We start from the raw sequence: 19,424 nt of genomic DNA on the forward strand, positions 1-19,424 counted from the left end.
ATCCTCCAAAATCTTCACTGGTTGCTCAATTTTTAATGCATTGGCCATGAGGAACAATTAACAGCACCAGGTTAAGTGTGTGCAGGCGGTTTGACGGGCTTGAGGCTGAATCAAGCCATGGAAATGAAAGGTTGGAGGAGGAGGCAGGGACTGCTGGAGCATCACAGGGGGAATCAAAGGCAAAGTTAGGACAGGAGCAGGTCACCCTGGGCTCGTGTCTGCCCACGCCAGCATGCTGCTGCTGCTGGACAGCTTTGGCTTTTGAGGGGCATCGTGGAAACCTTGCCAACATCTATCTCAGGGTTAACAGGGAAAAAAAAAGTAACAAGGAGGAGGAAGAAAAAGAACAGGAATAAAATAAGCATACAAGTCTCCTGGGCCTTATTTAATTGGAGTTGCCTGAAACCTTGAAAATATATTTGCTGAACAGTTTATTTGACCTTTATGAGTCAAATACTTCACAAAAAAAAAGCACTCAGTGAGCGGTTTTCTGCCAGTTAGGCAGCTGGGTGAATACTGTCCAAAAGTGCTCTGCTGGAGGATGGCGCGTCTCCAACCAGCCTGAATTTAAATACAGCCCCCAATGAAAAGGGTTCCCAAAAAACGATGGCAGAAAAAAAAAATAAATCAAAAGCTCATTCCTCTGATCATCGTGATGGTCGTTATGGCTTGTAAGAGGACAGCTTCCCCACCAGCACGCAGCCCCCCCCTGCACACACCTGTTTTTGACAACAGTAATTACATTCCTGGGAATAGAGGGAAGGTAATTAATAGCCTTTTGTGGTTTTACTATTTTAATGCAGCCTTTTCATTTTGCAGTAACTCTATGGTAACATGCTGTGGGCTGTTAGACCTTGTTAAATTAAACAAAATACACTCTCTTTAAGAATGCTATTCTTTGGCTGCCAGCTATTCAAAACTGAATTGAAACTACCTGCATTATAATGGGAGCTGTAAGATCTCTCTGACGTTGAAATCCAATCCCTCCTGATCTCTGCTTGTGCTGTCTTAGCCTAAAAGGCTCTGGGTGCCCTTGATAAAGTTTCCTATTTTGTGATAATACTCCCAGATGTAATGAGACAGAACAATAGATACAAAAGGAGATCAGCAGAAAATGACAACAAAAGGGAGATATAATGCAAGCTTCAGAGATAAGGCAAAAGCACTGATCTTATAAAGGACGGGTAGGTGTACATAGAGAATTTCTCCCCCTTTTTAATGGCCCATAAGCCTTATCTAAGCCCGATTTCGCTCTGCTCCTTCGATCACCCCAACTGGGGCTGGATGCCGACAAAGTTTCTTACCATGTGCGGAAGGCGGATATTGGCAAGACTTTGGATTAGAGCCTGGCTCAACCCTGAGAGCTCCAGGAACAGGGCTTCGTTTTGCTCCTCTATGATTTTGTTTTCCTCCTCAATGTTCTTCAGGTTCTTCTCCATGCTGGAGATCTGCAGAGCAAGGAGCAGGCAGGGTTAGCAGCCCTCCATTGAGGGCACCCACCACCACCCTCTGGGAGATCACATCCACACTCACAAACCTGCGACTGCAGCTTCACCATGGCAGCTTCCATCTCTGAGTTGGACTCGTTCAGCTCACTGATCTCCTTGTTCAGCTGCTTGATCTCTTCATCGTTCTCCAGAACTGCGGGAGGGAAAGCAGCAGGCGTTCAGCCCCTTCACATGGGCAGGCATCACACCTCCCAGCGTCCTCGCCTTTGCTTTCACGTCCTCAGCACGGGATGCACATCTCGCTTGCTCTATTTTTTGTTTATTTTTTAAGCGAGGCTTTCAGCAGCACGGTTCAATAGTGCTTTATAGGTCAATATGTAAATGCAAAAGCATTTACATTAGCATTACATATAAAGTAGAGCATAGCGGCTGGAGCCCAGTGCATCCGCACGCCCTGCAAGGTTGGCTGCCCCGACAACTGCTCTGTCTGGTCCTGAGTCAGGAATACATCATTTGAAAAATGAATGTGTGTCTTAACTAGAAATTACAGGGTTAGTAAAATAAGGGATCTTTCCTGGAAGAAATTTATCTTCCAAAGTATATAAGAATTCAAGTAAAACAGCCAAACCTTGCCCATTACCAAACCCCCTCAGTGATAGCACCGGAAACAGTGATAGTGCCATTGCTAACAAAACTCCAGATCCAGAAATATCTGTGAGATTAAAAGTCCTGAATGGGTGAAAATAGCAAAATGACTGAAAGGGACTTGTGAAAATGCCCGAGAATACTTGAAAAAACATCTTCATTTCAGCACCACTTCACTATGGGATCCCCTTTGCCATTTCACCTGTGTCACTCAGGGAGCAGCATCAGTGCCACACCACCCCCAACACTGAAGAGGCCCCAAAAGAGATGTTCATAGCACAGGATTTGCTAGTAAAACTGAGGCCAGGTTTCAATCTGCGAAGAACAAGCCATAGGGGTTCGGTACCTGACACACCTGCTAGAAAAAAATGAGTGCAAATCCTTACCATCGCTGGTCTTGAACTTTGTGTTGAGAATTTCATCCCCTGAGAGTTTTCCTTTCTTCCCAGCAAAAGTAGCTCGTGGGCACCCTGACAAACTGAAAAGCAAGTAAAAATGGGTTTCATAAACTCTCCGTATTTATAGGTGCTATGTTCCCAACAAGAGCACGTACCATTTGGTGGAGCTCACGCTGTGAGACAGCCCTTCTAAAAGCTTTTTATGGTGCAGAGGAAATTGCTTTATGAATAATGCCACAAAGGTCCTCATTTATAAAGCAAGAGCAATTTTCTCTGAGCAAAGATTTTTAAAAAAATGTGTTGTTTCCTAAAAGAGAGGGCATGACAGGCAAGGAAGGTGAAGTGAGTCTGGATGGATTGGGCAACAAGCCCCCATTTTGGCTGCCAAAGTCCTGAGCTGGCGTGCTAAATGACATTATATCACTGCTTTTCATGACTTTGGTCAATTCACACCTCACCACTGAAAAGTTACAAGAACCAAGCATTTCCAAGTGTTTTTATCCATTGCAGAAAACACAACCCTTAAAGCAACCTGGCAGAGGCCAGCATCAGAGGCAGCAATTATGGAGCCTTTCAGCAAGAGCTGAACGATGCTTGGGCAGTGTTCACAGGCAGGCAGGTTGGTCCCTAAACCATCACACCATCACTGGTGGCATGCTTGTGGTGACCTCCAGCCCATCCTTTACCTCCTGTGAGTGAGGAAGCTCCCGTTGGCGTGGCCAGAGCCGTCGCAGCCCGGGGTAGGGCAGGTCGGGCCTTCGTTTTTCAACGATTTCCAGGAAAATGAGGAACCGTTGAGGGATCCTTCCTTCTGCCTGCGGGCTGCGAGGGGGCACCCCGACGCACTCCGGTGCGAGGCGTATTTGCCACTGATGTGTCCAAGCCCAACGCAGCCAGGAACCGGACACCTGGGCACAGGGAAAAAAAAATACAGCACAGAAATGAAGAGGGATGGAAGGAAAATATGGATGATGAAGTGTAGGAAGTGAGTGCTCATGTTTGGGGACCTCATCTGGATTTTATTTGGTCAGTGCTTTAATGATGGAGAGGGTCACATTTCTTTGCATCAGCTGGGATGTTTCTTCCCATGGGTTTTAAGAATCTATGGGTCTTGCTGGGCTTTGCCTGTTATTCCCATGGCTAGAGATGGCAACAAAACCAGGCTGGGAGCTTTTCTCACTGCAGGGGCTCGTTCCCAAGCTGAGCAGGGGATGGAGGACAGCAGAGCAGGACGGTGCTGGAGGGAACCTTCCCCACCAGACTGCTGGTGCTGTGGGGCAGAAGCTGCATGGCATGGCAGGAGAGGTGCTTTCTAAGTCCAAAACCAGGGGACAGGGACACAAACATGGAAATCCCACTTCAGGGAATAGAAGCTCTGTTTTTACAGCAATGGGTATGGGAGGCAGATGGCTGCCCCCCTAAAAAGACTCAAAGCCAGCCAGCAGGCCACATCAGTGCCACACTTGCAGCAAAACAGCTGAACAGCAGCTGCTGGGGAGTCCCAACCCATCACACAGAAGGTTAAAAACCATGCTGGGTGGGTGCCTTGGGTGCCAGGTGGCTGGCTGGGTCCTGACTTTGAACCTGGACACCCCCCAAGGAGGACACGCTCACACCAAACACCTTTGGGAGCAGGAACTGCTGTCCGTCCCAGCACAAACCCTCCATCCCTGTGCCTCCAGCACTGATTAGGGCCAGTTAAATTGTGCTGGAGATGTGGTGGCAGTGCTGACACGGCCAGTGTTAATTAGCAATAAGTGCTGTGAAAGGAGCCACTGTCCCCTTGCTCGCCAGCCCGATGGCACACCAAGTACACGCGGCCGCTCAGCACAGCCCTGAGTGTCTATTAAGGTTTCTGCTGTGCCTTGCACTTGCTTAAGGATGCTAGTCAATTATAAATACAGTTAAAAGTTTATTACTTGAGGGAGGTTACCCTATAAAAGGGGAGGAAAAAAAAAAGTAGGCAGGAAACGGCGAAAATAACCTCTTGTCCTGAGTTCGAAAGCAATTAGGGGCTTCAGGTTTCCCCAGCAAAATAGCCACTGAGCTGCTCCTGAAAATCGCAGCAGTTTCGCCACAGAAATGATTCCCCTTATTGTTTATGTTTGGTACAAAAGGGAGCTGACAGCAGAAGGGGGAGCCGCACACCCATTATTTTCCCAAGATAATTTGAAAAATGCTGATCTCAATTTTAATCAGCTGCAAATGCAGCACAATTCACTTATAATATCCCTGCCAGCAGGATCCTCACTAAATTCATAACATCATTGCTTTTATATGATCACGAGCAAATTACTGAATCCTCAGGAGGAAAAGGAGAGAAAAAAAAAAAAAAAAAGAGAGAGAGAGAGAGAAACAAACCCCAGCATTTAGCATGCAGCTGTTATGGCCCAACCGTTACATATTTTACACTGTTAATTTAACTTTCATTACACTTCCATTTTTTAAAAAATAAACCAGAGCCTTATTGTGCAAAACAGCTGGCTTGGATATTTTATTTTATTATTATTATTTAACGGAAGTAACGGCAGTGCTCGATCAATTAGGCAGCCACGGATGCTTCCGCTTTGTGCCAGGGCTGGGCTGAAGGTTGAGGTGATCTGTTCTATCACATCTGTAGCAAATTGCTCGAAGGCTGAGCAGCAAAACAACGGGGACTAAATGACATTCTCCTTGGTGGTGATGTGCAAAACTCGGCCGGGCGCCAAGAGGCACTCGGTGCAGGCAGAGGAGAGGATTTGGAGGCAAAGCTCCTTAACGCATCCCCGTGGGGATGTGCGCCGGGTGCACCTTGTGCCGGAGACAAAACTCCAGCTTGCCAAGGACTGGAGGAAGCCAGCAGTGAAGAGACCATTGCACGGTGCTGTTTTGCACATCTCAAGGAGATGATGCTCGTCCTGGGGATACCAGAGGACTGGGGGTTGCTGCTTGTACTGCAGCACATCAGGGGATGCTTTCACGGCCCCCTGCACCCCACCATCCTGCTGCAAACAGGGGAGCAGAGTCCCAGTGAGGTCTCTGAGGCCAGTTTGGTGATGGACAGCATCAGTTCTCTGGGATCCAGAAAATCTCATCTCTACAAGAGCCCCTTTTCCCTTTGCCCTGGGAAGAGATCTCCTGCCAAAGAGCTGTGCTGGGGGAGCCACTTGGTGCATTCAGCACTGCAAAAGCCCAGCAGCCCTGCAACCACACTTACTGCTTTTCCTGTCCTTTACCATGACACGAGGTAATAGAGCAGCATTGCAATGCCACCAGTAATTTAGGATATTTGAGTCCAAATGTTGTGTTTTTTTTTTCTCTCTCTTTTTTTTTTTTTTTTTCCAGCAGATTATTGAGCAGTTTGCTTAATTTTTAATAAACTCTGCTAACTCCTGCTAATTAGGCACACAGTTCATTTAACTCGGAGGCTTTCCTTCCTGGAGACAGAGTGAGAACAGAGCAGATGGCTCAAATATCATCTGCTTCGTACAGCTCCTTTCCCCAGCTCATGCGCCCCGGCTCCCCACAGCCCTGGCAGAGCGCAGGGGCCAGCAGCAGCCAGCACAGCCTCTGCTCCTGGACCTCCAAAATTCAGCAAGGGTGAGAGCTGCCCTGGCAAGGGAAAGGCTAAAATAGGGAGAAAAATGTCTGGGGAGAGTTTGCTGAGCCAAAGGGGTTTGGCCAGAAGTGCCAGCACTCCTGGCTGCTCCAGCAGCATCCAGAAACTCACTAAAAGGTTTCCTCTGGCTCCCCATGCTCACTTTTTCCCTGCTCCACCTGAACCCACTGGGTTAGTGGATGGGTTCTGGCAAGGCTGGGAATGTGCTGGGTTAACCAAAAATAGGATCCTGGAGTTGGGGCTGGCACCATCCTGCCGTAAAGGTTTTGACATCCCGGAGATGTGCAAGGGGTCACAGAGCAGCCCCTGGGTGCCCAGCCCGTGGTGCTGCAGTGTGCCAAGAGCCAGGATGAGAGGGTTTGAAGTGGGCTTTTTTTAAAAATCCCTGTTCCCAGGCGGAGTATTCCCCTGGATGGTGTTGAAAAATTCAGCCCGAGGCAGCAGAGAAGGGCTTTTTCAGCTCACTCTGAACACTCAGCGGTTCATTCATTGCTACCAGGTCCTGACCCTGCAGAACTAAGCAAGCCCACCGGCACCCCTCACATGCCCATTTCCACCCTGAAAACCCCCAACATTTCATCTGGCTGCAGGTTTTTACCCTCATTCCCAACACCAGCGATTTCCTCAGGAATTATATAAAGCATGGGAAGGAGAGGAAACGTTAGTGCCCTGCCAACCTACCTTTCACATCTGCAAACAACGAGAAAAAAAAACCACTCCGTTACCTCCCCCACCTCCCAGTTTTCCCATCCAATTTCAGAATTGCATTTGTGGCATCAAGGAAAAAATCATGGGAAAAATGTGGAAGAGCTTTGATGGTGCCAGAGCCCGGCCCCAGGCCGGCGATGCTCTGAGCGGTGGGGATGCAGGGTGGTTTTATCCAGACTTACTTCATCAGCTCCGGGTCTTCTTTATCATCCTTTGTCGGGGTTATCTTGATCCCGCTTTTCTTGGCACGAGGGCAGCCTGACAGACTGTGTTTGAAAAGAGAAGAAAGGCCTGTCTGAGAGGCAGGGCCCCGCGCACGCGATGCCCCCGCTCCAGTCAGCTTCCCCCTGCACTTCGCACACTGTTTTGATCTCTCTCGATTTGCAGCTTCACATCACCAGAAGTCAGGAGGAAAAAAAAAAAAAATAAAAATCTATATATTTGAGGGAGATGGACAGTAATTAACGGTGTCTAGATAAGAAGATATCTGCTAACAGCCTGCGATGTTTAATGGAATTGTTGAAACAGAAGGCTCAGATCTCCGCTATTAATGCTCTAAAGTGATAATAGAAGTCATAAATAGGTAGCATTATTAACAGGAACATTGCATCAGCTAAAATCTGACCCTTTGTCTTTTATTCTATTGAAGGGAGCTTCTAATCAGATGCTGGAAACATCAAAAAAAAGAAAAAGAAAGTCAGATTAAAGAGATGAAAATAGGCTTCAGTTGTCAGTAACATTAATGTTTTATTCAGAACTTTACAACTCTGCCCATTGCAGGGAAAAAAATAATAAGAAGGAAAGAAAAGGAAAAAAAAAAAAAAAAAGGAAAAAGGAAAAAAAATAGTAAGAGGCTAAGGATAAAATAATTTAAGGGAAGATCTTACCTTCTATGCGATGCATAATTTCCTGTTATGTGACCAGAGCCGTCACAGCCAGGAGTAGGGCACCTGCAGAAGAAAGGGAGGCTCCCATTAGCCAGGGGACACTCACAGGGCTGGAGGCTTTGCACTGCTCGTGCCAGAGAAATCCAGGCAGCACCGAAGCAGAATTTTCTCCCTGCCTCTTCTCACTCCACAGGAACAACGTCAGGTCCGTGGCATCCGCAGCGTCAGGGCCCCCATGCCCGGTGTGGGCACTGGGGAGAAGGTCAGTGGGAAGGGATGGGGACATGGGGAGGGACACAAGTCCTGGCCTCATCCCCACCTTCTTGATAGGGACAGCTCAGGCGATGGTAGAAAAACATCAAAAAAAAAAAAAAAAAAACAAGGCAAGAAAAGACCTCCAGGACAGTGCCCATCCTCTTGGGGAAGATGCAAGGAGACACTGGTACCCTCCCGGACCATTGGGTTGGATGTGAGCCCAGCCAAGAAACCAGAAAAAATGTTTTCAGCCATGGACAACTCGGCTGTTGAGGTTTCTCCTCCTGGGCCACCTTGGCCGATGCCAAGAAGAAGCCCATCAAGAGGTTTTACTCAGGTCTAGGTGACGGTGGGGGGCTAAGCTCACTGGGAGCAGACCCAAAAACAGACTCCAAAACCAACCAATGCCTCTGATGGAGAATAATGAAGAAGGAATGAGGAGAAAGCTGAGCTTAACCTTTGGTCTCTTCCCTCTGTTACACCATGGGTAAGGGACATGGGTCCCACAGGGGTCCTCAGGTGGGGTCACCAGCACCCTCAGGTGCCCCCTCTCCACCTCCTCCTGTTGCAGAGGGCTCTTGAAGACCTCACCCACAACCATGGGGCTGAAGGCAAGCAGCCAGCACTCAGGCACACGAATGAGAGCCGAGCCTGGCAGAACACATCCGTGCTCACACAGAGCTGCACAAAGGCAGCGGGCGGCAGCACAGATAATGGTGCGAGTCGAGCACGGCGTCATTAAGGCCACCGAAGCGAGGGAGGTGAGGGGCTCTGAAGTGCCACCAGCACAAAGCCCCGCTCCGAACGCCGCAGGTGAGCCATAAAAGTTGTCATGGGGACCAGCACGAGAGGTGAGGAGTCCTCGCCGAGGACGCGCGTGCCGGCCTGCCAATTAGCCAGCGCTGCTCCAGTCAAGTGAGTGGGGCTGGAGGGGGTCCCTGGGGGGTGCTGAGCTGCTCCCTGCTTGCAGAGGGCCGCTGCTCTCAGGGGAATGGTTTTGTGCCCCCACTTTCTCAATCCTCGTTTAGTTTAGTTTTAAAATCAGAAAATATCCCACTTTCTCGACACCCGTTTGGTTTGGTTCTAAAATCAGAAAATAGCAAAACTCTCCTCGATGTGTCAGCTCTGAGTGTAGGTTTGGGGTTTGCAGGTCACTGAGAGTCTCTGCTGGAGGAAAATTTCGGCTGCAGGGAGAACAGGGACCTGTCCCGGTCCCAGAAGGGTGACATGGGGATGGTGTAAGGGCACGGCTCCACCTGCAGACCCAGCAAAGCACTGGGTCTGGTGCAGGAGGGACAGGGCCACATCCAGCAGGACCTGATGGAAATCCTCCAACTCAAACATTAGAGGCTTGGGAGATGACTACATGTTCATGACATTTCCTCATTAAACCCTAGTAGAGTAGGAAGCAAAACTATTTCTTTGTTGTTCTAGCTTCGGGCTGGGATGGAATTATGAAAACACCAACACCGAACTCCTCCTGCCTTTCAGGACTTTTAAAGAGGTGAAAGAAGTGATTTGATTTTTATTTTTAATTATCTGGAGACAAATCATTCCGACAGAGACCTTTTATTGCATGTTCCAGCCTGGAGCTATTTTTTTATATCAGGGATATTAACCCCCTGAAATAGAATTTATAATGGAAATGCTGACACGGCCTTATCTGAAGTTGTGAAAGAGCTGTGACTGCGGGATCCGTAACATCTCCGAATCCTCCTCCGTCCTCCTCTCCCTGCCTCCATCCTCACCAGGATATACGAACAGGACAACACTTGGAAAATAACACTGAAAGGCTTTGTTTTGGCCAGGGGTTACCTGTTGTATGTAGTATTTTGATAAAAAAGCACTAACTTCAGATGCCCGAAGTGCATTATTCTGGATGCTGAATGATGACTCTGGTCCATTTTTCACCACGTCCATACTGGGCATGGGCGCTGTTCCTGAGAGCTTTTAATATCTTACCACTAATTGCCTGATCGCCAGGCTGTTCTTTAAGGCTGCTGGAGAAACACCAGTTCAGCAAAGCTCTCTTAAGAGCTTCTTTCAAAATGTATATCATCTATAATGCATGATTAAGTGTACTTAGCACTAATCAGGAGAGTCCTTGCCATCCACTGGCATATTCTATTAACGTCACCTAATCCAGCTACTTTTTCCACTTCTCTGGTGCAGAACAGGAGGTTAACGAATGGTTTCCTAGCACCAGCACCTGCAGCAGTCCCAGACCCACGCTGTAAGGGGATTTGGGGTTTTGCTGATCACCTTCACTGAGCAAAGGGGCTCCCACCTGGCTGTTATTTATTCTGAGCATCACCAGCTGCAGACAGGACACAGGACTGAGTTTTTCTATCATGAGCCTATGCAATGCAAAGCCCCCTGCAGAGGCCTCCTTGGTTATGGTTATGAATATCTCACCATCAAAATAATCCTAAAATTGGATTCAGCAAAGCAGGATGCTAAGAGGAGAATCAGCCTGCAAAGACAGGCTGGCTCCATGGCAAAGATGTGGGAAAAACATTCACCATTAGTTCTGTCCCTCATAGGTTGTGTTGGGAGAAGAAATGCTCAGGTCCCCCCATGGTCTCCGCTGATTTTAAATACAATTTCTAATAAACCTTCCTAGAGGGGATGCAAACTAAGGAGCAGTAGGGAAACTCCCCCGTGAAGCTGCAGCTCCTCCTGAAAATGAGGAGCATTGGGAAGACAAGAGCAAAGCTGAAAATGGGATTTGGAGGAACACATTTGAATGGAAATACCGAGGCTAGATTCCCCCCTTTGGGAGCAGAATTGTGCACTCACACATCCAAGTGCCCACAGCCCTTTGTCCCCAGTTAGCAGATGCACACTCGGATCTGCCCCTTCGCAGCTGCTCAGGATCTGGCCTTACCCAGCACCATTTGCTTGGTCCCGCTGTCATTGCCCCATCGATCAGACACCCAAGTCCCTGTCACTGCATCCCCAACAGCCCCTTAAATTTAGCAAAAAATTAGCACTCCGAGTTCTCCAAGAGTTGGCTTCTTTTTGCTATTTTCCCAGCTGTGCCTCTACCCAATCCTAAAGCGTGTGCCTTCATCCTGGCTTTGGATTCTCTGAGAGCCACACAGAAACGATGAATTAAAAGGGAACAAATGAAAAAGAAATTAGCTTATTTCTGCGGTGTCCAAAGGAAAATTGCCAGGGGTCCGAGTTATTGCTGAACAGCTCCATGATCCCCCTCTCCCCAAAATACTCCTTCCCTCATTCCATTGCATTCCCAAAATGACATCAAGAGGCTGGGCTCCACCAGAGCTCCTCGCAGGCAGACACTTATCGGCTTTTGGAAGGAGAAGGGAAGGGATAAAAAAAGCAAAAGCAGAGCACAAAGGGGGGGCAGGGAGGGAAAAGACAGAAAAAAAGGGGGAAAAAAAGAAAAACAAAAGGAGATCCAAGTTGAGCGCAAACATACTTGAGGTCAGCAGAGTGGGCAGCCATGAGGTTTCTGAGGCTCTTGTCAGCAAGAGGACAACCAGAAAGGCTGAAAGAGAAGAGATGGAATATCTGGATAAGCAAAAAAAAAAAAAAAAAAAAAAAAAAAGGAAAAAAGGAAAAAGAAAAAGGGCTGGGGCATGGGGAGGGAGAGGGGCAACAGAAGGCGGGGAGGAAACAGAACCAAATCGTCCACATGGTGAAAAAATATACTAAAAAATAAAGTTGTATTTAGAGTCTGAGCCATGGAAAAGAGGCGAACCCACCTGCGGTGAGAGGCATAGTTTCCCGTGATGTGTCCGCTGCCGTCACAGCCTGGGGTAGGGCAACTGGGCAACAACAACACCACAAGCGTAAGTGCTGGAAGGGAATGAATTCACCCGAAAACGCGCGCATGTAGCCAGTAAAGCCCTCCTGGGGGTCTGCCCCTGCCATCAGCCCTGCTTGTGTGCAAATACACCAACTCTTCCCCTTCCACCCTCTTTTCATGCCTCTTTTATTTCAAAAAGATCACAAGAACCCTCCATAATTTTGAAAAAAATATGGCAAATGTGAAGAAAATGATGTGTTGCCGTGCGCCGGCAGGCAGAGGTGAGCAGCACCTCCACACCTCCATCGGTGCTGGGAGATCGCCCAAGCTCTGCACCCAGACACAGAGCTTCAGATAGACACAGCCAGCTCCTGGGTTAACTGCAGATAATTTGTTAGGGCCAGGAAGGAGCAAGGATGCTAAATGGAGAGAGGTGGCTCTGGGCTGGCTGTGACATCGCTTATTTATTCCAGGGCCGTTTGTTTGTAGGAAATTTGTCTACCTTCATACTATACCTAGAGGGTTCTACCTCAAAAACTGCTATTCGCATCACTGCTGGGTTTTAAAAAAGCTCAGAGAGCTTTGTACAGGGCAGCTGGTGCATGCTTTGCTCATTTAGGAAGCTGCTGCTGCTGCTCTGCTCCCTCGGACCTCTTCCTTGCCTGTTCGCACAGCTCCCTCAGGTTCCTGCTTGCGCAGCCAAATAACAAGCAGCTTGTATAGGGTCAGCAAAACGAGGCTCGCCAGACTTCCCTCTTTAGCATATGGGAAGGTCAGACGCAGGAAAAAGATCTGCAGGGAGGTCTGGGAGGGGAAACCTCAGCACCACGACCTCCAAGCGGACCCGAGGGGCATTGGGGCAGAGGCAGGTCCGGGCTGCAGTGCCTGTGTCCAGCTCTAAAACTTAACCTTTGGGGGGTCAGCATGGATAGAACAGATCTGGGCCTTTTCTTCTCCCCATCCAATGCTGTAAATACACATATGGGGGCTCAATTAAGCCCCCTCTGCAATGCAAAATGCAATGTCAGCAATCCTGCTGCAGCCAGAGCTCACGTTTGGTGGCCCTGCACCTTCACAGTGATGGAGCTCCTTGCTCCACATTAAGCAGAAGTCCTGCCTGCTCAACAAAACATCTTGAAGCTCAACACCTCCGTGAGAAGGTACATTTTAAAATGTATTTCCTCCAGTTTTTGTCTGCTACATGCCCTGAGAGCATGTTTTATACGCATCAGAGAAAGAGGCAAGAAGGACTCACGTGAGCAGCTCTTTCTTGATGTCCTTGGAGAGGAATTTAAGCTTGAAGTTGGTTAAAGTAACTTCCCCTGGGTATTTTCGTTCTTCAAAGTTTTCCTCCGACACTTCTTGCTCATCAGCTTCCGAGGAGGCAAACGAGTGGGCTGCTGGCTCTGACTGCAAGAGAACAGCCGGGAGAAGGGGATGCAGGGGTGCAGTGGATGTAAGGGTGCCAGGAGAAGTGGATGTAATGGTTCATCCCAGCTCAGAGCTCCTGCAGCTTTGGCAAAACTCTTGAGCCCTGTAAACACCTCAGTCCCCAGACCAAACAGTTTCAATATCCCCTTTTTGTAGGAGAAATGTAGGGACCCATGCTAATGGCAGAGAGAAATCAGCCTGGGGAACATCGCCAGGAGCACCTCATGTGCAAATGAAGGAAGGATTGACAGCAAAGCAAGCACCACAGGCCCAGAACAGAGCACACAGTGGGCTTTTTCTTTGCAAGAGCTCCTCAACGGAGCCAAGAGCATGTTTTTACCCCAGGACAGCTCTGCCTCCTGCCCCATAATCCGCAGCTGATGTCTGGTAGCACTGACAAAGCCAGTAATACTCTCTTAGGCTCAAGGAGCAAACGAGGAATACTGGAGGAAAACAGGAGAACTGTGCAAGAAAATATGGCCTTCAATCCACCGTGAGGTGTTACCTAAGGTCCAGAGCTCACCTCTTCTGGCTCCTCTTCCCGCTGGCGGTTTGGTTTGGTGTAGTCGATGGGCCCATCCCATTCATCCTGGCGGGAGGTCTGGCTGGACTGGGGGGAGGTCATGGTGCTGCTCGTGGCACTGGTGCTGTTTTGGCGCTGGGACACATCTGGGGACTTCATGCTGGGACTGCTGCTGCAGCTGCTGCTGCTGGGAAAGGTGCTCTCCCGCTTGCGGTGCTTGTTCATACTCAAGTCCAGAGTCCCATTTTCATCCACCTCAATGTCCATGGACTGAAAAGGGGTAAATACACCCAACGTCAGCATCTGCCAGAAATCCCCTAAGGGGATCTTGTCCCCATTTGTCATGGGGGAGGTTAGGGAACAGGTTATTCATGCCCTGTCCTCTCTGCAGTCACAGACCCACGGATCAGTTTGGGCTGGCAGGGTCCTTAAAACCCACCCAGCTCCTGTCCCTGCCATGGGCACAACCTGAGAAGGTTCTAAAGGTTTTCAGAAAAGTGTCATGCAAATGCAACCCTCCAGTAAAAGCAGCATGGTGTATCAGAAGGTTGCCTGAATACAGACATCCAGTGCCATGTAAGACATCTTGTGGCATTCAGGACATCTGCCCAAAGCTGGGAGTGTGGCACAGGACCTCTGGAAAACCCAAACTCCTCTGAAAAGCAGCTGGAGGTCAGTCTGGATGCAACTGGGAAACTTCCAATGGCACCAGACACTGAGCAGTGAGAAACTGGAACCAGCCATGGGTATCTGCTTGGGATAGTCTCACCTCCAATGGGTAAATTCAAACTATGATACAGCTCCAGAACACACTAAGAGCCAAGATTATATCCTCCAAATTCTACATCACCCAAAGCACATCAGGAGGCAAAGGCTGGCAAGCGATAAGCCATCCACTCCTCTCTATTTAAAGCTCAAAACGAAAGGGAAGATTTTAAAAAAAGGTCTTTTTGCCTTCTGAGAATTGCAGCTTGAAGCTCACCTTGCCGGGGGCCTCCTGCTGCTTGGTGCTGAGGTTCTCGGGCATTTCCCAGCAGCGGGTGGAGAGGTTGAGGATGGCGGTGGCGGCCATGTGCGCGGCCTCGGCGTCGTGGGAGTAGTCGAAGCCTGTGGAGGAAGATGAAGTGCTCTTCACGTAACTGCTGGAGGGGCTGTGGCTGGGGGAGGAGGCCTTTGGAAAAGGTTTGGCTGGAATAAAAAAAAAAGAGAAGGAACAACACAAGGCTAAGGCATGGCTGGCACGGGTAAATCAGTCCGATGCAGAGCATCGGCAGCGCCAGCCCGCTGCTATTACCAGCCCTGGATTGCCAGGGAGGTGCAATAGGAGCAGTCTGGCTGCTGCCACGATCTTGCGTGATGGTTTCTTGTTGGGAAAAGTCAATTCATTAGCTGGCTCTGCCATCGAGCCTCCCAGAACCCACTTTCCTTCATTAAAGCTACCCCTCAGTGGAAGACACTGAAAGAAAAAGCCCAGAGGAGCTTCCCAGCCCTTTTATTTTTTGCTCTCTCTCTGTTCCTAACTTAGCCACGGAGCTAAGGGAGATTTCTTGCAGCACGTTTGAACACTTCTAAGTTAAAAAATTACATTTATAGGAAACCCACGGCCATGAAATACGAGCTTCTGAGGATGACAGCGGTGAAATATGGATTTTCCGACAGCTGACATATAATTTAAATATGTCTGAGTAACCAGATTTATTGCACAGCCACACATGGTCACTACTCCTCACTGGCACTGTATATCACAGCACAGAGCAGCGCGATCCTGGAGGTGTTATCCTCTCTTCACACCCTCTGAAATCAAAGTCAGTATTTCCCAAGGTTAACCCACAATTAAACTGGCCCCAGTTTAAAAACCGGACCCATTTAGGAAGGCTCAGAAGTCAGCAGTTTCAGGGGGTGCAGACGGGATTGTCCGATTTTGAACCACCACAGGATTGTATTCGGAATCAATTAGCAAAGTTTTCCATTTCTCATTTCATTTTCCTCTGCAGGTTTTGAGGGAAAACCCAGGAGTCTCACCCAGAGAAGACTCATGAGGTTTGTCCTGCTGGTAGCGGAGCAGGAGGACAACCCGGGCAGCTGTGGCTGCAGAGCTTCACGATTGCCATCACAAACTGGAAATATAAGGCACCATAAAATGCTAATGTTCCCGAGGACTGCTTTCTTCCTGGCTGTGTGCGTATATAATGCACGTTGACATTAATGGGAAGGATGCACACACATGCAGGGGAGTATAAATCCCTCTGGATGAAGATCTCTTTAAAATAAGTTCTCAGTGAAAGGAACAGATTTCCCTGCTATGATTGGCAATCATATTCATCTTGTCGCTTTGATTAACTCATTGGAAGCTTGCCCAAATGGTTATTCTTGTGTATGGCTGCTTATTTTTGAGTCCGGTTTAATCCACATCTTCGCTGCGGAGCGCGGGTGTTTGCCAGCCCAACCTGACAATATCCAGGATCGCAAGATGCCAATTTCAATTTCACACCGTAGACTCAGCGATGCTTTTCCATTTCATAAGTATTTCTACCACTAATAGACTCGCAATCAGCAAATTAGTAAAATAAGTGATGAGAAAAAATAGAAAGGATTATCCTAGTGGGTTTGCTGGAATTATTTTTGTCAGTACAATTACCCTGAAAATTCTTTGCTAATATTGCAAATAACACAATCTATTCAGCAAGAGAATCACTTGTGCTGGGAAACAAATTACTTTTCCATCAGCCCTAACCCAGGATGACAGTGGCAGTTGTGCTCTCTGGCCTCCATCCAATTTCATTGTCTGATCCTTTACAGATTTAGTACTGTAATAAAGGCAGCTTCCATTGTAGTGCAACAACCGGGATGCTTTCAAGTACGAGCACTTTTTAGAGAGCAGCTGCATCAGGATTAAACAGGATTGTGGAAGTGGGATTAGCCAGACAGAAAGCCCTCTTGAGGCTGCTGACTTCTGCAAACCAGTCTCCTAAATCTTTATGTTTTTATTCAGGAAGATGTCCTCAGGAGCATGTTAGGTGTCAAAGAGAGGGGGGACGTTAAACGTCGGTCCCCCGGCACAGGGCTGGGGCAGGCGGGCTCCCTACACAGCTCCTGAGAACCCACCCCGGAGGGTTTAATTTCATTTCACCATTTCATTTTCACCCACACTGTCATCGCACAGCGCTGTAACCAGGGCAAGAGCCTCGGTGCGGAGCAGAGGTGGGTGGCTGCGACAGGGAGCGGAGGATGGGAGGGGGTGATCGATAGGAGCAGCGCTGGAGAGCCCAGCGCGGCCGAGAAGACAAATGGGGGGAGTGGGTCATACGTAAGATGGAAGAGAGGAGAACTATAATCCATTTAGCTAGATGAGAAAAGACAGATCAATAGATATGAACTGCAAAGCAGTGGGGACCAACTGAGGACAACTGTGTAACTTATCCCACCTGGAGCCATCGCTCAGATTAATGCTCCCACCGCTCCAGGCAATTCCTCCCAAACCCGAAGCTCAAGGGCCTCTCCCCCAGGCCGAGCTCTTGTAGCAGCCACGGGCCCCGTGTCCCTCTCCCCATGGTGGGGATGAGCCACAGGACCCAACTCAGCCTCCCCATCCCGTCCCCATTTCTCCTCCCACCCCACAAGGCTCAGCCCTGGGACTCTCCCCGCACCCCAAGGCGATGCTCCCTGGGGCCTCACAGCACATGAGGTGCTGAGACAGGCAGAAAATGCAAAACCCCACCCTTCCCTGCGCCCAACTTACATTTAAAGGCTTTAGGTGAGGTTTCGCTAGTCTGAATCTTTGGGGCAAGCATGCGTTTGCCAAAAACCTGAGCATCAAAACTTGCATAATCGAAGGTGACCTTGGAGTACTTCTCCAGCTCCTTGGCCAGGTTGGCCCGGGGGGTGGCTGGGACCATGTTGGGCCGGTAGCTTCCATACTGAGGGATCTCCAGTTGCTTCACAAAGCACATAGGCCTGAGGACGAAACAACGAGCACCGGTGATTTCTCTTTTCACTGGCATGACCAAGGTGGCACCCAGTGGCCAGGGTAGTGCAAGGGGACTGACATGGTAGGGACATCCTCAGGGGTTGCAGGGGAAGAATTGGCAGTGCCAGCCCTTTTGCTGTCCCTCAGCAAGTCTGCACCTGGTTTGGGTCCATTAGATTCTTTATTTATTTGTTTATTTTATTTTTAATTTATTTTTAAACCAAAAACTGAGGTGTCCGTCTCATCCAAAATACCCCCGTGGGCTGCTGTGACATGGCAGCTTATTTCCAACAGCAGTAAGTAAACACCCAGGTGCCACTCGCCCATGGGAGCTGTGCCAAAAGGACAACACACGAAGGCATCAGGACCCCAATCCAGCTCCAAGTCCCCCTGCAGCTTGGCCGCAAAGGGGAGCTTGAGGCACAGCTGAGCCGAGCGCGCATCTCCCCTGCCTGCAGAGTCCCCCTGCTTCTGCCGGGCTGCCTATCATGAATCAATTTGTCTTGCATATAAATTGTATATAAATGGCCCATTGTTATTCTCCTTCCCGTGACCTCTTTCCACCAGCGAGTCCTCGGAGCGGGAGCTCCTTGGAGCATGGAGCATCCTCGTGATGCGCTCAGAGCACGCTGCGCCCATCGCAGGCTCCGCTGCAAATAAATAAGTAATCGCCCCGAATGGCCTTCCTTTGCAAAGCACCGAGCTCTCAGCACCGGTGCACCAGGGTGCTCAGCAGTCCTGGGGAGCAAATAAATAAATTAATCCGACCTCGATGCCTTGGTGGGAGCGCTGCTCAGCGCAGCATGGAAAGGGCTCGTGCTGCGGTTCCTATCCTCCTGCTCTCATTGCGAAATAACTAAGCATATTACAATCCATCTGTAGCCTCATGAATCACGTCGGCTACGGAAGCCAGCATCTATCAGGGACATCCTTGCTGTGAGACAGCCCTTTCTCCCGGGAAGACAGAGATGGGTGAAATAACAAAATAAATGCGGGCGGTTTGGCAATGAGTGGCAGGTTCCTCTCCTCTGACCCGTGCGGGCTAAGGAAGAAAAGTGGGAGGACTTGTGTGAAACTGTGATCGAGTGATTTATATGTAGCCGAAATCTCCTCCTCCCCCTCCCCAGGCCCACCCTACTTATAATGCTAATATAATAGCCATAATTCTCTGGCAGTTTGCATTGCAGCGCTATCGGCACAAATGCCTTCTGCTGCGCTGCTGAAACCCTTTGGCCTGTAGCCTCAGCATTAATTGATGCTACAGAAGCAATTCATTGTCCTCAATGCCCTCCCTGGGATCATCAATTAAATATCTCCCCACCTTGGCGAGACCTATGATCATAATAACAGGACTCAGCAGTATCAGCATACAGCTGGAGCGAGCCGGCTCCCGCTGTGGGCGCGGGTCCCCGGGGCTGGCTTCCCACCCCACGTACCTGAGTATCCGGTCAGAATTGGAGCTGGTTTTCGAAGGGTCACCAGACTGGGTTTGTTGCTTTTCATGTGATTTGGCTAATTTTTCAGCAGCAGCAATGGGGCACCCAGATAAACTGTGTGAGGTGAAAAGGGAGAGAGGGGAGGAAACAGAGCATGAGGGATGCGCACGGAAATCCTCTCTCATTTCAGACACCCAGAGCTGCACTGAGCCCATGAGAAAAATGTTTGCATTTAAGGTTTTTCTGGTTAGCATTATCCCAATTTACTGTTAGTCTTGCCAAGCAGCAGAGCTGCCAGATCTCTCTGGGACAAGCCCTGGAGCATCACCAGTGCTGGGGATGGAGGAGGGAGG

At 49.1% G+C, this 19,424-nt stretch overlaps 1 protein-coding gene across 1 annotated transcript in view; it reads right to left on the reverse strand.

Annotated features, from left to right (window-relative positions):
- The window catches only part of MYT1 (myelin transcription factor 1), a gene marked incomplete at its 3' end in the record, with an annotated part of 37,259 nt that overhangs the window by 298 nt on the left and 17,537 nt on the right, over window positions 1-19,424 (reverse strand). The window contains exons 9-21 of the mRNA XM_084296821.1: window positions 19,072-19,185; window positions 17,408-17,622; window positions 14,651-14,856; window positions 13,669-13,938; window positions 12,970-13,124; window positions 11,671-11,733; window positions 11,385-11,453; window positions 7,685-7,747; window positions 6,980-7,063; window positions 3,178-3,399; window positions 2,480-2,571; window positions 1,538-1,641; window positions 1,305-1,448 (exon numbers count right to left, since the gene is read on the reverse strand). Coding sequence (XP_084152947.1) covers window positions 1,305-1,448; window positions 1,538-1,641; window positions 2,480-2,571; window positions 3,178-3,399; window positions 6,980-7,063; window positions 7,685-7,747; window positions 11,385-11,453; window positions 11,671-11,733; window positions 12,970-13,124; window positions 13,669-13,938; window positions 14,651-14,856; window positions 17,408-17,622; window positions 19,072-19,185 — 1,801 coding nt within the window. The remainder of the gene's footprint in view (window positions 1-1,304; window positions 1,449-1,537; window positions 1,642-2,479; window positions 2,572-3,177; window positions 3,400-6,979; window positions 7,064-7,684; window positions 7,748-11,384; window positions 11,454-11,670; window positions 11,734-12,969; window positions 13,125-13,668; window positions 13,939-14,650; window positions 14,857-17,407; window positions 17,623-19,071; window positions 19,186-19,424) is intronic.

The sequence above is a fragment of the Netta rufina genome, assembly GCF_964035555.1.
Source record: "Netta rufina genome assembly, chromosome: 16".
NCBI classification, from domain to species: Eukaryota; Metazoa; Chordata; class Aves; order Anseriformes; family Anatidae; genus Netta; species Netta rufina.